General features: G+C 30.4%; 1 protein-coding gene across 1 annotated transcript in view; it reads right to left on the bottom strand.

Moving 5' to 3' along the window:
• The window catches only part of LOC129985021 (uncharacterized), a 57,084-nt gene that overhangs the window by 25,930 nt on the left and 13,176 nt on the right, over positions 1-17,978 (bottom strand). The window contains exon 2 of the mRNA XM_056094950.1: positions 16,901-17,107. Within this exon, the coding sequence (XP_055950925.1) occupies positions 16,901-17,107 (207 nt within the window). The remainder of the gene's footprint in view (positions 1-16,900; positions 17,108-17,978) is intronic.

The following is a 17,978-nucleotide window of genomic DNA, read 5'->3' as shown; positions in this document are numbered from 1 at the left end:
ATTAGCTATCACAATGAAGCTCAATGAGGCCTTTTTTTAATATTTAGAAATTAAAAATAGAAAAATTGCAAACAAAAAATTCAAACTTTACGATAAATATTGCAAATATGTAATAATTTTCCAATTTTATAATGATAAGCCTTACCGTTGAACATCCAGTTAGATGTTGAATTGAAACAACGAATCCAGATTTTCATGAACTTTTTTGTATAGATTAATAAATTTGAGTTTCGGCTGCGAGAAATTACTAAGAATTGATGCTTTTTTCGAAATTTCTATTTATGAAAAATATTTTATGAAGAAACAAGTAAGTTTCTATATTAATCCCTCCTCTCAAAATTTAAATAATGACATTGTCTGCGAGATCAGTGCTAACTGAAAACAAATTGCAATTGAAGAAGTTAATTACAGAGTTCATTGTTTTAAGAAGAAAGCAAACTATCACTCGAGAATAATCTCTATTATACATATTATAATAACATTATCTTTAAATAGTAGTATACCTAGATAAAGAACTGCTTGGTTTTACAGAAAACTTAATGGTTTAAAAGAACTACATAGTTAAAACAACAAGCTATCCATTTTACTAAGAAATTAGAAAATGAGCTTGCAATATCAAACTGCATAAAAGTTCAGATTTCAAAAAAAAAAAGAAAAAAAATTATAAGCTGTTTGAATACATAATTAAAAAGATGCGAATACTTAAAATCTGACTAATTTTTAAATTAAAAATGTAGTCTATTACTAAAAGAGAAATTTGAAATACATACCCACTGCTTAAAAATGATTTTGAGGAGAAGAAAAGCATACGGTTTTGATAAATGATTATAAAAATATATGGTCATATTCATATGTTGCTTACTTTTTTTTCCTTTATAATATCACAGTGCTGTCGCCTATGCAAAAATTCCAAAGGGTTGTCAGAATACCAAATTTTGTACATGAAACATACTTTTCTTAGAAAGATATGAATTCTCTTCTGTTTATGTAATACCGCAATCTAGAATGGCATAAATAATAAGTTATTCTTGAACAGTAGCTGCAAATGATTTTTATACAACCAACTGAAATGTACTTCATATGTTCTTTAATCCAAAAAAGTATTTTTAAATGTTTAATGGAGGCATTCGTATCATATTCATTGCTTTGCCATAACTACTTAAGGAATATATTAGTAAATAATTGACTTTTTCTGAAAACCAGATTTCAAGAAGATAAGATTTTAATTCCATAATAAGCTTTAAAATTTTATAAAAATGAAATATAAAAATATTATTTCAAACACAGAAATATACCCACAATGCTGTTTGCTATATATTGATAGCTATAAATCCCATAATTCAGGGCTTAGGATGATTTTTGAAAATAAATAAATAAAATAAAATTGAATCTTACTCAATAGTCATTGATCTTAAAAAATATCACGCAAATCATTTCAGCAAAAATGATTTAATCTTCGATTCAGTCTGTCTCCAGGATTACACATTCTCACCATTTCAAGCTGAAGACGCTATTTCAGGGATTCCTGATATTTTACAGCATGCCAAATATTGATGAAATGTGTGATATTGATATATAATAATAACAAAGTCCTATTATAATAACTTGCCTTTCGAAATAATAATAAAAAAATAATATTGATAAGCAGTTTACTTCAAATTCCAGATTCATTCCGTATTTTTAGCAGGAAAATTATGTTGATTGTGTTATGTGCACCAAAACTATGCTCAGGGTATTCCAATTAACTTTTTATCGTAAATAGGGAAAAATTAAAAAAAATTTTTAAAAAATCTTTCTTTAATTATAAAAAAAATTTAAATTATTCATGCAGAGATTATTTAAATCCGTCTGTTTAATATATGTTCAACGAGATTTAAACAAATTATATCTCATTTTAAAAGGGTTTTAAAATGCATTTTTCATACTCTCGTAGGGTCCGCGGTGGCCTAGTGGTAAGGTGGTAAGACCCGATTCCACCAAAGAACCGCCTTGTAAGCGGGATTGGTTCTCATTAAATCCATCGGTGTCAAACGCCCTCCCGCTGGTGTGGTGTAGAGGTTTGGAAAAGAAGTGTCAGCTTAGGCGTCTTTCTCGTCATCTGATCGTGGCTCAAAATTGCGTCGTTAGTCCCAAAATAGTCGTAGTGTTGCTTTAAAACGGGACGTTAATATAACAACTAAACTAAACCCATACTTTTGTAAGTCTCCCAAGGTAGTGTAATACCAGGTTGTGCTTTGTGACAAGATAAAAAGTAAAATAAAAATGTGTATTAAAAAAATAACTTTATTAATAACAAGAAATAAACCATTATATTATAATTGATAGTTTTTACATTTTTCGCAACCTAAGTTGTTTTTTTTAATTGTCCTAAACACGTACATTTAAGATGAAAAAAAGCCATACGTATAATTTTAAAGATACTTATAAATAAAAAGATACGTCATTGCATCAAATATTGTAATTTGAAATTATGTACGTCATTTCATGCAACCCTTGTTGTGCCTAAAGATATCAATGAGGTAGAAATAGTTTATTTATTCCAAAGTATAATGGATTAGAAATAGTTATCTACTATTTTTAACCTAACTACTATTTTAACCTACTACTACTAACGTACTACTATTTTAACCTTTGATACTAACAGAAATCAAGCTTATTATAGTTAAAGTAGATTTCATTAAAAATAAAAGTAGCGTGAAGTAGTATTTTAGATTATCTGTAAAATAGAAATGTGTCTTTCTACACAAAGCATATTTTATTGTTATATTTTTCACACTATACTAAATACAAACAACAGAAATAAAAATTTAAAAATGATGATGATAACTACAAATATTTATCTACCATAATGTATTTTTTCATTTTTTTTTATTAACAACAACAAAAACATATAATAGTAATACTATGCTTCTTCTAGTATTTTAGTGCTCTCTAGTGGTTAGACAAACATCTATATCACATCAACTGGTCTCTCATGTATTAAATGATAAAGGGATGCTGTTAGTCCCATGGTACAGCACCTTATACGAATGAATTTCTTTTAGCTCAAAAATACTACAACAAATATAGTATACTTTCTGGATTACTGGCATTTTCGCCCACTTGTTTCTATTTCGTACATCAAGAATACTTAGAAAATAATTCTTAAAAAATGGTTAGTAAATAAAAATAAATTGGTAAACTCTATTGTTATTTTAATAATAAATTTCTGTATTCAAAATATGTTTATCTTAGACAAATATGTTGTGCTACTTTCAAATTAAACTTTCTTACTTAGAAAAATAAATTTAGATATGTCTTTATATGGAATTTTTCTAAACTATTTATTTAAATAAATATTAAATCAAAGACAAGAATTGATTGTTGCCAATATGTAATGCAGCTTTCCGATCAAAGTAGTGGCTTGGTCAGAAAGAGAGATTTACAGAGATTCTTAATGGATGCCAATTTATAAACTCACGTTAATGATGAACTTGAAGGTTTTTGGCAACGGAAATGAGAGTTACAGTAAATTTTGGGATTTTGGCCCTGTCTTTGTGAGTCCAAGATCTGGAGATCTTTCCTGAAAAGTCCTGTATCAGGATTGAAGACTCTGGAACTTGAAGTGCTTACTTAACGAGAAAATTCCTCCTCGCAGCACTGACCGTATTGCAAGCGGGATGCCGAGGTCTACTTTGCTGTTCTTAGGGGTTTTGCAGTTTGAAGACTGTTCAAGTCGTTCACATGAGGAGAAAATTCTTCTTTGGACATTGACCCAATTGCAACTCGAGTTCCAAGCTCTATTGTGCTGTTCTTTGATGTTTTACATATGCTATGTAAAACCCCAAAGAACAGCTCTCTGTGCTTTGCTTTTTCTTGTGGAATAAAGGGTCGTTTTTCTTTATAAACATATTCGAATTCTTTCACTATACACTTTGGAAAAGCGTTGTTTTTCTTTATCTAACATGTTCGCTCTCTTTCACTTTGGAAAAGCGTTGTTTTTCTTTATGTAACATGTTTGATATATTTCATTTCGGAAAAGTTTCGTTTCCTTTTAACCAAAGTATCCGACGTCTTTCACCGCACAGTCAGGAAAATTGAAGTTTTCCTTTATCCAAAAGACACGGGATACATCTTTCAGTATATACTGAGTAAGATTTCCACGACACTATCATTATATATTTGTTTCGCATTGAATAAAGTCGATTCTCCATTCAAAGAGCTTTGATTAATGAAATTTTATACTAAAATTTTGAAACATTAGAAACTTCTTAAGAAAGTAAATTCACTATAAATTAATTTTCGAAACTATTTTTTGTGCAAATAAACTTGTTTCTTTTTGTCAAAGTTTCAATAAAATATGAGAAATCTCTTGCCGAAATTTAAAAAATATGGGAGCTATTAAAGAAGGTAAGATTGAGATTGTCTAGAAAAATCTACAAAATATGCTCTGTTCTGAAATGTAATAAAATCTCATGAAAACACTAAAGTGAATAAAGGAATTAATAATGAATAGATTATTAAAAATTCGCAATGAGAAATGCTAACAATATTTAATATAATACAGATGGGATTACATTTCTAAAAAAAATTCAAGATTATGTGTATCAATCTTTGCAAAGTAAGGATTTTTTTATGAAAAAATATATTCCCTTATAATAAAACTGAACAAATCAGGATTACAAACTTTTTCATTGTTCAGAACATGAGTGAAAGACAATAAAGTGTAGAGATAAGTTTCAATCAGAGATTGCAATACCGGTATACCGGGATACCGAATACCGGTATTTTGAGCCATTTCTACAATTTTGTAATACCGGTATTCACAAGTTTAAATACCGGTTTTTCGGTATTTACTAGAAATTTTTAAAATTTTCTCCACTATATGTTCAGAGATCGCCACCATAGCAAAATAGTATACGTTTTTGTTTTTATGTCTCCCTAATGGGCAAAATTAATTAACTAATTACTGGCTTAATGAATTGCTTAAATCTAAATTAGCGAAACATGTATTATCCCTGAAAGAAGAAATTATATCCATAATGACTGATGGAGCAACAGTTATGAAAAAAAGTTCGAAAGTTGATTGGTGCAAATCAGCAATTGTGCTATGCTCATGGAATTCAATTAGGAGTAATAGAGGTATTATACAAAGAAAAATAAAGAACAGAAGAATCCAAATACTGTGGATATAGAAACTTCGGATTCCGATTTTGAAGAGAGTGAGAGTGATACTGACAATGAAGATAATGACAATGTAATTGTTGAAGAAGATATTACTAATGAGGATGAAATATTAATCCATCAAAAATTGCTTCGTATAAATTATAAAGTTCGAAAAATTGTTAAGATATTTAAACTTTCCCCTATAAAAGATGACATATTACTAAAATACATACTAACTGAAAATAAAACAAAATATATGTTAATATTAGATTTTAAAACACGTTGGAACCGTGTGTTACTCCTAACAGCACACATCACACTAGAACAGCACACATCACTATCTGAAGATTATATATTACATTGAAAAATCACACAGAAGAAAGGCATATCGAAATAGAAAATGTCTTATGGTATTTACATAATTATAATAATTTTAAAAATGAAAATGAAAAAGAAGAAAAGAAAAGAAAAGGACCAATTCAAATCTGATTAAGTTTAGAGTAAATTTTCTTAAAATTTTTTACCCACAAACCAATCTACATTCAGAAGAATTCGGTTTCAGTTATCGAAGATTATGATAACATTAATGTCGATAGTGAAAAGGAATTGTTTCTTGAACAAAAATTAGAATTAGCGATAAATAAGAAAATTTCAATGAACCAAAATACAATAAGAAATCGATTTATTTGAAGATGGGGGATTTAGAGGTAAATACTTGAAAAATGCATATCATGCATTGCTAACAGTACCACTAACTATCGTAGATGCCGAAAGAGCGTTTTCGACAGGTAGTAATTTTTGCACAAAATTACTTTTCAGGCTTAATAACAGTACAATGGATGCATTATGCTTTTTATGATCACATTTCAAAAATTTGTATTAGTACCACAGACTGAATAGTGATATTTACACTTTTTTGTGATTTAAATAAATAAGATGTTCCTTTACTTTTTTGGGATTCTATACTGTTATAATTTATAAGTTACAAATTATTCTTTGTGATATTTACCCTTTCTAACAAAACTGGCAAATAAAACAAAGAAACAAAGGTGTTTTCTTTCTTTTTCTAAAATTTCTAATACCGGTATTAAAACCGGTATCCCGGTATTAAGATCTAAAAAATACCGAATACCGGTACTGAAATTTTGGTCCGGTATTGCAATCCCTAGTTTCAATCTTTATTTTTTTTTTCATTTTCATAAATTAGTTTACGAATTCCTAGTTGACGAATTTTCGATCTGATGTAGAAAAATGTATGTAGAATTATGTGACATTAAAAAAAATAAATAAAAAATAAAACATTTTGTGTCTCCGTAATAATATTTAATTCTTGGAACAAAATCTTTAATAATTGAAAATAACGAAGTTAAGAGATTCAGAATATTTAAATTTTTATCATTTTGAACAAAAAAATCTGCACAACTTCATTATTCTTATAATGCATTTTTTAAAAAGGGATTCTTTATTCGATTTCTGTGCTTCAGTATTATTCCATAAATATGCTCAACGAAATCAAATAAGATTCAACTGAGCAACATTGTTATTTAGTTATTTACTTCCTTATAACATCACTTTTATTATATATATATATATATATATATATATAATATAGGGTGTTCATTAATTATTGTCGGGGTTTCCATACCTCACAACTTTCGAATAAAACATATTACGCAAACACCGATTACGTATTCGTAAATTACAACTCAAAGAATTTTATTAATGACATTCAAGTGTAAAGCTTGCACAATTTGCACTTTGTAGGCATTCAGCTGAAGGCGATTATGTATTCGTAAATTCGCTGAACAAATTTTGACTCGAATTGAGGATGATGAAAATTACCTTCGGAAATGGTTCTTCAGTGACGAATCCACTTTTCATGTGTCAGAAAAAGTGAATAAACACAACTGTAGAATATGAGGCTCGGAGAACCCGCACGATTATCAAAAGTCAAAATTTGTTCATCGAATTTATGAATACATAATCGCTTTCCGTTGAATGCCTACAAAGTGCAAATTGTGCAAACTTTACACTTTAATATCATTAATAAAATTCTTTGAGTTGTAATTTACGAATACGTAATCGGTGTTTGCGTAATATGTTTTATTCGAAAGTTGTGAGGTACGGAAACCCCGACAATAATTAATGAACACCCTATATATATATTGAGATTCTATTTAAAGGTAAAATATTGTTTTTTTCTACAATAACTGTTTACAATAATACAATAACTTTGTGGTTTATTTCATTAAAATTTGAGGTATTTAATTATTGCAATCTTTTACGTACAGTTTGGGTTCAAAATACTTTACATTTAATGAAAGATTTTAATCTTCAGGTGAAACTCTCTTGAAAATTGAAATTTAACATGAAACAGCAACAGAAACCATCACTTTCAGAATGTCTATTTCATTTTCATTTAAACATCATGAAAATAATTAATATTTGATAAAATAGATTTATGACATATTTCAGTTGCCCCTAAAATCTTTTCTATATATATATATATATTATAAATTCATAGCAATTTTGTAAAAAAAAGCAATACAAACAAAACTGTTCAGCTCCTGATTTAAATTTCCATCCTATTGACGCTCAACTGACAAAGATGGCCAAAGCCACATGTTGCCAGGGCTCATCATCTCTTCCAGAACGTAACCCCACCCCGCCTTTTATCTCCCATCCGCCATTCCATTCGAAATTCGAATGATGTTCGTTCTGTTTTTCCAAGCCCCCTGCAAAAACGCCGCCTTCCTTAAAGAAGCCTAGCGGTAACGAACCGTGATTTGGCGGGGTGTGCGTGCCTCTCTAGAAGTGCCGCGTCAACAAGATTTTCGTTGAATAAGATTTGAAAAGAAATTCAATTCCGCTTATTTCGCGGGGGTCTCTTTTATGCCGCTGTTTTTCTGGAAGACTGTAAAAGTTTACTTTTCTCGATCCGGTGGCACGCCCACCGGCTCACGTGGAATTAGATTTGCCTTTTTATGTTGGGGGGTTGGGGGATGGGGCATTTGTTTCCCTTCCTTGAATTATGGGATCGGAAGGGGCACCTGAAGCATCAGGAAATGGAAATCTAGCCTATTTCCTGAGAGGGTGGAATAAGATGTACTTACAAAATAAGGTGATGTGTTTTGTTGTCAATGCTATGTACGCCCGGAGAATATTGCATTCCAAACTGTGAATGATTAGTAAATAGGGTTTGAATAAATTTAGTTGTGACATGCAAATGTTGAAAGGTTCACATTGGAGGGGAGCTTTTTTCAAAGAGTATGAACAGAAGAACAATGTGTTTGACAATAACTTCTAACCATCAGTAGTATTAAAAAGACTGAAAATATTTTAAAAATTTAAAAAATAAAAATATGTTGTATTGAATCTGAAAAAAATCTAATAACGGTTTTTGTTCCTGAATACATTTACATTTTTTTTTCATTTGCTTTTTTTACTTTCTTAAATATGAGTATATATTCTAATCCTCAAAAAATTCGAATTCGAAATTAGGACGAATTTTTAGGTTTTGGACTTCCCGGAGACTGACATATACATTTTCAAAATTATGTCTTTCTGTCTGTTTGTCTGTGAGCACGATTACCTTAAAACGTTTTGAGTTATATAGATGAAATTTGATATGTGATTTTTATATCAACTTTCCGAATATTTTTAAAATTCTGAACGAAATCCGTTGAGAAACATCTAACTGGTCATCTCGTTGTAGAAGTAAATGTGAAAACGATATTTACAAAACGAAAAGAACACAACCCATAAAATTCCGTACGTAAATGAATAATTTATCCCTTAACTTAGGACATGAGGAATCTCAGACCGCTAAGAATGGACTTTTGGTCACCCCCTAACTTTTTGTTAGCTCAATCGAATGAATTGACACTGTAGCTTTGTGTTCCGTGACCTTTACTACACGTGTACTTTTTCAACCGGTTTCTTTTAAAAAAATATTTGAACTATTTCTCTGCCCGAAATATGTGAGACCACACTTCCTTTTAGTGTTCCAGTCATTTAAAACGTTTAGCTCCAGATGGCTCTAAAACTTATTGCTCGAAATATTGACCTACTTATTGCCAACCTACTGATCCTCGAGCAGAGCTACAGAGACTTAAATGAAGCAGAAAGTGATTTTAGTGATGAGGATAATTGTACAGAAGAATTTTTAGAGGAAAGTTCACATTCGATTGATTCTGATATGTATCTTCAAATATAATTGATTTTTTCTAGTGATAATGTATTTTGAAAAATTTCTAAAATGTATTAATATACGAAGAGAAATATCTACAGAATTTACAGGATGATTTTCATATTAGTATATATCTATATGTTTAAAAGGCCCTCTAAAACCGTGCTACGAATGTCCAGAAGTTTCTGCGTAAGAATGGTTCCGATAAAAAAAAAGTTGTCATTTTATTTTTCATTTAATAGATGAATTTTCCATTATATTGTTTTCTATAACCTTTGTACACTGGAAAAACAAATAAGATTTAAAAGTATGTAAGTATATTAAAAAGTAAAAAGTAATATGTTTTTTTTAATTATTATTTATTGTAACATGTAATTTCAGAATAAAATGTATGTTAAAATGCAATTTATTTTTTTCAATTATTATATATCTTGAAAAATTTCTAAAACACATTTATATATCAAGAAAAGTATTTGAAAAATATAATGGTTGAGTTTCATACTAATACTTTCATTAGAAAATTTTATTTGAGTGTAAAGAAAATGCACTCTCGTGGAGTGCAGCCTCACCTCCCCTGTTAAATCCTAAATTTTTACTTCCTCAGTAAAAGCTTAAAATGTTTATCTGTATAAAATTCTGAATTCAATCTGCCACGGATGCTTCGTCTCTCAGTATGCACTTTCACATGCATTTAAATGCAATAATTCTAAAACCCAGTGATTCAAATGAATGAAATTTGGTATGTGATTATCTTTAACCCTTTGCACTCGGACTTTAACCCTTTGCTCTTGAATGGTGCCTTTCAGTCACCGTTCAAGACTGCAACATTTTCACGTTTTATCGTTTTATTTGTATATTTGTTTAATTTTAATTATTAAAAATAACTACACAATGGTAAGAAGATCTGAAAAATAATTCGGGAAAATATAAATTAAAACAATTATATATTTCGGAGCAATGAACGAGTCTTTGATTTAAGTGAATAAATGATTTGATTAAGTGAATAAAGTGCATCGAATTACTTTTCCGAATGAAAATGGTTTAAAATTTGTGTTGTGCTTCAAATTTTATTTCAACAGGTTGAAAATAATATCCAAAATGCGTATACTCGTTTTCCTAAAATGCACTCACTGAAATGAATGAAATTCAAATTGCTCAAGTGCTAGACTCAGAAAATAAGCAGCAAAGTTTTCGTTGAGTTCAAGGCCTTGTCTAAGTACTACATTTTTCTATCGTGTGAAGGGATAACGTTTGAAGGGGCATAAGTTTCGAAGGGATATCTTCAGTTAGTCTTATATTTCTATTGATGTACTTCTACCAGAACACGTCTCATTTTTTGGTATTTTTTTTACCATACAATAATGGCCTTAGAATAATGTACTTTGTCCCTGGTGGGATAAAAATGTAACATCACTTGTTTGCTCAAACCGTTGCACATACAATCAGTGAAAGCTTGCAGTTTGTCATGTTGTCACAAAGCATTATCATAATTGCATTTCACTGGACATTACCATTACTGAGTACTGTACATGTATGCGAAATACTATTTTGGCTTAATCTCATTGAATCTGACACAATCTCACTTCAACTAGTGCATATCTTTATTTAGATTATTGTGTAGCGAAGTGGATTATAGCTTGCTTGCCTTTCCGCATGTATAACTCGGTGATAATTTCTTTGCACTTGAGAGCATTCCACCCACAGAGATTGCGGCCTCATCCCAGAAAGAAAGTGATGGGACGAAAATGGCCACCATATATTTATGTATACATCCGCATAATGCAATGAGTGAAAACTTGCCATTTGTCAAATTAACACAATTCTGCTTCATAGTAACACTTTACTATCTCTCATTGTTTACTAGTACCGAACTGTTACTGCATGTATGCAAAACACTAATTGCATTCTAACCAAATCTGACATAGTCGTATCACTGTTAGAGACTGTTATAGCTTTGTTTAGTTTGTATATAACAAGCAGATTATGAACGCAGCGCTGTGAGATATTGCTCCGTTACCTATTGTTACCCGTGTAGGTAAATTATAATTGCTTCCCTCTTGCCGGCAATTTTATCTATTTAGACTGCAGAATATATCTGGATATTAAAATTTTCTTATTTTTTCTGATTATGTATATCGTTACATGGTGGTGCTGATTTTTTTTTCTTTCTTTCTAATGATTTCTTGAATCCATCCATGACCTCGAACGAATCTGGTGGATCAACATGATGACAACCAAAATGTCCAAAATCAGAATTATAAATTTTATGTGGTGTCTGCAAGATAACGAAGATTTAATTTCCCTAGACCCAAACCAAGAATAATTTTTGTTCCTTTCCTTAACCAAGTTTTTCTCTTAATAATATTAATTTCATCACAATTCTTGAACTCGAATTCTTCACCAAACGTTTCTTTTTACATTACAGTAGACTCCCGATTATCCGCGGGCGGGTTATCCGCGCCTGCCGCACAAAGTTTTTTTTTTTTTTCTTTTACTGGTTTTTTTCAAAAAGGTGAAGTTTTACAGTTATGGTTTTGTAATTACATAATACATTACAGTATTAAAACAGTACATATGTATTAATTTTTCTGTGTATCCTTGACGCCTCTCGTAAATACAAAGTACTTTTCTGTTTTCATTAACAAAATGCATTTTAGGTTCGTTTTGAGTGATATACTAAAATATTAAGCGTTAGTTAAACATTTCCTGCTGTTTATTTAACGTTTTATTGTAGATAAAATGATTTTTCAAAGTTGGAATGACTGTTTTCTTTTTTGCTATACCCGTTTTTAGCTTTTTTCGGATTATCCGCGATTTTTGTTATCCGCTGCGGCCGCGCCACCCAATTCCGAGGATAATCGGGAGTGTACTGTATTTTGTTTTGCATAGTTGTTGTTTTATTATTTTGTGTACTATATGTAAATTTAAAACTTTTTTTTTCTTAAAAAATCTTTCCTGATATATTTATTTAAATGGCAGAGAATTCTAGAAATTTCAAAATCGGGGATATTCTGTGGAAAAAAGAAAGAAATATCCAAATTCAAAGAATTAATCCTTAAATGCCTATTTAAAAAAAGTAAATAAAGTACTTTTAAGATTTAAGAACTCTGACACAATACATAAAAGTTGTTTACAATTTTTATAGTTAATTTAAAAATTGGATTTTTTAAACTTAAAACTATTAGGTCAAATAATTCTGGGCTAAAAAGGATATAATAAAAATTCTATAGATATTTAGTTGAAAGAAACAGCGTACAGAAATTCTGAAGATTCTACGTTTATTAAATATAAAGAAAGAACAAAAATAAGCGCGGGTTTTATTTCTAGAAATGCGGTGCCATATTTCTCAATTATTAAAATTTTAAAAAAATGTATACATTACTTTCGTCTTTCTAAATCATGAAATCACGTCGTTAAACCTAAATATGAATGTAATTATTTTTTCCATATGTCTAATGCATGGCCTTTTTTAATGATATGATGTAAACAAACATATGAAATTTTTGTAATCGGTGATTTTTTCTGAAATTTCAGTAGCAGTTTCTTTATAACTACATCATTTTATGAGTTCATTTTCCTTTTTCGGTTAAAAGTTATATCATGACTAACATTTTTTAAAAAGAATAATCAACTATTACTTTTTAGTTTCTGATCATCTAGCCAGTATTCTTGCTTTATTTAATGACATACTTAGTTCAATATGGCTAAAGAACTTCTAAGTAAGTGCAGCCAGTAAAAACCCCTATTTAGGATCCTATAACTAGAAATAAAAACCTCAGTAGGTCGGAACCTCATTTCATCCAGGGCCATTATAGAGGAAAGGCCTTCCAATTTACAGCCATCCAGAAATTATCGCAGATGTGTTGGACGTTAGGGGATGCCGACGTGGGTTGTGCGGGCTTGATAAAAACCATCTACGTAATTACCATCATTCTTGCAAGCAAAGCTCTGGGCTGACCTAAACAAAATATAATCTGTAGTTAAATAAACTTAATGACTTCCCACTGGGAAGTTGGTTCCGCCTTAAATTAAGGAAATGTAAACACTAAGAGATTTTTTCGCCCCATCCTTTTTTTTTTCTTCTTCTTCTCTTCTAAATTCTTTTATAGTTCACGGAAGCGCTGTATTTTTAAGGGGGGGGGACTGAATTGAATTTTATTTTTAGAAAGAATGTATTCTGAACCACTGCAGGGTAGGAAGAAACTAGGCCTCGTATGCAAAGTTCCGTTATCGATCTGGTAGTGAAAAGGAATCACTCTATTTTATCAAAAAAGAAACAGAAGTTATCGAGTGGCCGATAGAAAAAAGAAAGGAAAAGATGGTGTATGGAGATGCATTTCAGTTAATGGCAATCGGCGGCATGGATGGAAACATCGCCGGATCTGCAGCAAAGAAAGTATTGATTGGATTAAAACCTCTCTCGGGATATTTATCTGCTGTAGAAAGATAAACCGATTTTTTTTCATACAAAATATGTATTTCAAAAAATTATATAGTTTTTTGATAAGTAGCACCTGCATTTGAACTTCAGATATTATCTCCATTAAATTTGAGAAATGTTTATATAAATCGATCGAAAAGATTAGAACATTTTCTTTAATAATTCGTGAATCGTTCTTTAGACATTTTTACTTTCGCATATATGTAGCATAGAGAAAACATAGCAATCGTCGAAAAATTTGAACTCGAGATTTTGACGAATCTCCACATTTTAAAACACCATGAATTCGAAAAACACATGTTTGGAAAATGGTCTTTTGTCAGTGACAAAACTAACTAAAAAACGAGCTGGTTTCGAGCTGGACAGTTGAAATTTAGTACGTGATCTTTACACAAATTTACATATTTGTATCAAATTTTGAATAAAATATGTTCACAGGAAGTCCATCTGTCCGGTTGTTCGAATATAAGCTAGCGCAATAATTACAAGACGAGTTTAGTTTAGTTATATTAACGTCCCGTTTGAAGTAACACTAGGGCTATTTTGGGACGGACCTCGTAATTTTGAACCGTGGTCAGATGACGAGGACGACACTTGAGCTGGCACCCCCTCTCCACACCACACCAAACCAGCTAGAGGACGTTTGGTCAGGACGGATTTAACGTGCAGCAGACCCCCTTACACGACGGTCCTTCGGTAGAATCGGGTCTCGAACCTGAAACCCTCAGGTTCCGAAGCTGAGACCTTACCACCAGGCCACCGCGGCCTTCTAATTACAAGACGAAGAAAACTAAATAGACAAAATTTCGATACATTGATTTAACGTCTATAGTGTACACACCTGTCAAATTTTGAGCCAAATCCAATTAGGGGTTGTATGTCTGTAGCTCTGTACTTTCAGGAACATGCAAAAGCGATAATTCAATAACCCATTGACTTAAATATATAAAATTATCTACAGTATTCTGTAAATACAATTGTAGTCATGTGTCAAATTTTTGTTTCGATCGGTTGAAAGAACCGTGTCTACAATACAAATTTGATATTGCGATACTATTAAGGCATATAAGGAATTAATCGCCAAGCAGTTTACCAATGATAATACAATAGATTAAGCGAAAACGACTACGGACTCGCGGGGAAAGTTAGTATTTCGTAACTATTTTACCCCAATGCCATATAAGGCTTTCTCTAGCATGACAAATATGCGAGAAAGTTTTGGATAGACCTCTCCCAAAACTCCCTCCTTGAAAATCAATACTATATGTTTTTTTATATCATAAAACACAATATATCTTTACATATCGGAGCCTAAGATTTTATGTATTCTCTAACTGGATTCCAATATATATTTTACATTTGTAATAGATCAGTGTATTTCCAATTTATTTAAAAAATAAATTTCCAATCAAATGAGGCATATATATTAGATTTGTATAATGATTATTGCATAAAATAAATTACATGCAAACAGTTATCTTTAATAATCAACTGGTTTGCTGGTGATATTTGATATTGTTTATTTCATTTAAATTGATTAGGTATAACTTCATAACTGCGATACTCTCAAATTATCAGAAATTAAAGATGTGTTGTTTTAGTTACCTTTCAATATGTTGTGTCCATTCTGTAGACAGACCTTTTCAATAGAAATCACTTCTTTGGTATCATAGCACTATTAAAAACTTAAATGCACGGCTCATCTAACCTTCGCGATATTATAAATTCTATTTGTTTTATTTGTCTTGTAAACTAATAGATATTAAGCAGAATTTTTCTTTTTAGTTTTCAACAATAGGTGCTAATGACGTAATTAAATATTTGATGGAATAAGGAAAATATTTTGAATTTCAAAGTAATAATACAATATATTGGTAAAAATTTGGCAAAAAAAAAAAAAAAAAAAAAAAAAAAAAAAAAAACGTTTGGAAAATTACCAAAATTTAGGAAAAATGTGCCCAATTTGGTATTAAAAAAAACCATATTTAAATTTTAAAATTATATGAAATTCAAATTTTTAATAGTAAAATTTAAGGAATATATTGCGGATAAAAGCCAAAAACTTCCTTAATTTTTAATTAATTAAAATCCTAATTCAATTTTAAAAGCATCTCTCTGAGATACATATAACCACCCTCCAAAATGTCTGTACCCGAAATCTGGTAGTATTAGGTCACACGAACAGGCCTGATAAGCCCCACTACCCACTCAGACAAGCGTGCACTTCACTTTATTACTAGTATATACGAGTTTTAAACTACTAGGCAAATCTCATACATAATTCTCACATTAAATCTACTTTCTTTGTAGCAGGATTTGCAGTTGTTAAAAAGAATATGGAATAGCATGAAATAACATATATATCAATATGACTCCATTATAATGTGGATAATTATCTTTAATCCAATTAAGCTTTTAGAATTCAATCTGAATATTTGTGAATATATAAATGATAAGTATTTGTATTTTACTGTAAATTATTTTTCCCTTTATTTTTTTTGTAATTCTTTATATAATTGGAACCTGAATAATAATAATAAAAAAAAACTATAGCTTATATGGACTTTTAGAGAATAAAGATGGCAATATGATATATTTTATGAAATCAAAATTTTAAAAGAAATATGCGAAGAAAGTATTGAAAAAAATATTTTGATTATTTTTGATGTTAAATATCATCATAATTTCTATTAGGCAGCCAAAAGGAATAGAACATAGGAACAAAATTTAATAGTATTTCTACAAATAAGGTAAGCTAAAAAAAAAAAAAAAAGAATAAGAGAACATGTATGTAAATAAATAATTCTTCAATTTCATTTAAATATTAAGTTTCTATTTTTTTCTTTTTATCTGTCTTTTTCAATTTGGAAAAAGCGTCATCTTTCACATACATTTTTATATGATAACAGAAAAACACATTTCCGGATCCTATCAGCATCCACAGATACCTCGGCTGGTCTGACGTTTGCTTGGGAATCCGGAATGGAACCACTCAAGAAAACCAAATCCGTTTCTGATCCGGCAAATAAGCAGGAAAAACGAATCGGAGTGTGTCGGACATGTTTCGAAAGCTCTCCCGGTTTCGATCGAGACAAAACGCCATTTATTGGAACCTATTCCCGCACCCCGTAGGCAGAAACAACAAAAGCCTCCTTCGGTATGTCGCTTCCATATCCGTCCTGCAGCTCGGCCAGGAATCCGCCTCAAACCCCACCGGCTACGTGACTTCTGCGACAGGACGTGAGATGCGTCCACACGATTCTGCCTTGATGTAACAGTGACGCCATCTTTGGTCAAGTCGAAGTATTGACGATAGTTGGAATCGGACGTTTCTGTATCCAGAAAATACGTATATATACTTATATGTGTAAAACAACAACAAATACTTATACCAGAATCCTCAGTAGCATATATTTTTCAACACGAGGAAATTAATGACATAATGAAGTATAAATCTGAATAATGGTGAGAAATATTTGATCAGTTCCCACGTATGTTACTAATCAAAGAGAATGTGAGTGTGTGTGAAGGAAGCACTATATAAACCGAGTCTAATCTGAAGCTATTAATTGTGGTACAAATATAATATGGAGGGTTGGAATGTGCACTTGGAGCGATTCGTTTTGAAATTCTTACTAAAATATTGATTAATTCAAATGTAAGCAGAATTTTTACTGTATTTTCTAACAAATAAGTAATTAATTACTTAATAATTAAAGTGTATTTTAATTTAAATGCTATTAGATAAATATAATTTTACACTTTTTTAAAAGTTTAAAATCTCTTTCTCGTGAGAAGGATTTAGCTACCATGTAATTTTCCCTGTATATTTCATTGTTACAATGAAATATGTTTTCATTGTTTCATTCGGTTCTTAAACTGTGGTTATTAAGCCACATGGGGAATAGAAAAATTAGGTTACAATATTGCGAAAGACTATATACAATTAGATTACCCGAAAAGTTTAATTTTATTATAGAACTTAACTTATTAAGCAGGCTAATTTGTGTAATAAACAGAACAATTGTAACGCTATTAAAATAACGTGGTTTTAATGTCTACCAGAATTTGAATCTTAAAAATATTTATTTAAGGAAATCATAAAGAAAACAAAATCCAAACATACGAGAGTAAATTGAACACAAATATTTCAGGCAAAGCGGCGAGTCATCGAAAGCGGCTATTAATAAAAGAAAATATGTG

The sequence above is a fragment of the Argiope bruennichi genome, chromosome 9, assembly GCF_947563725.1.
Source record: "Argiope bruennichi chromosome 9, qqArgBrue1.1, whole genome shotgun sequence".
Lineage (NCBI taxonomy): Eukaryota > Metazoa > Arthropoda > Arachnida > Araneae > Araneidae > Argiope > Argiope bruennichi.
This window is presented reverse-complemented; position numbering and strand designations above follow the sequence as displayed.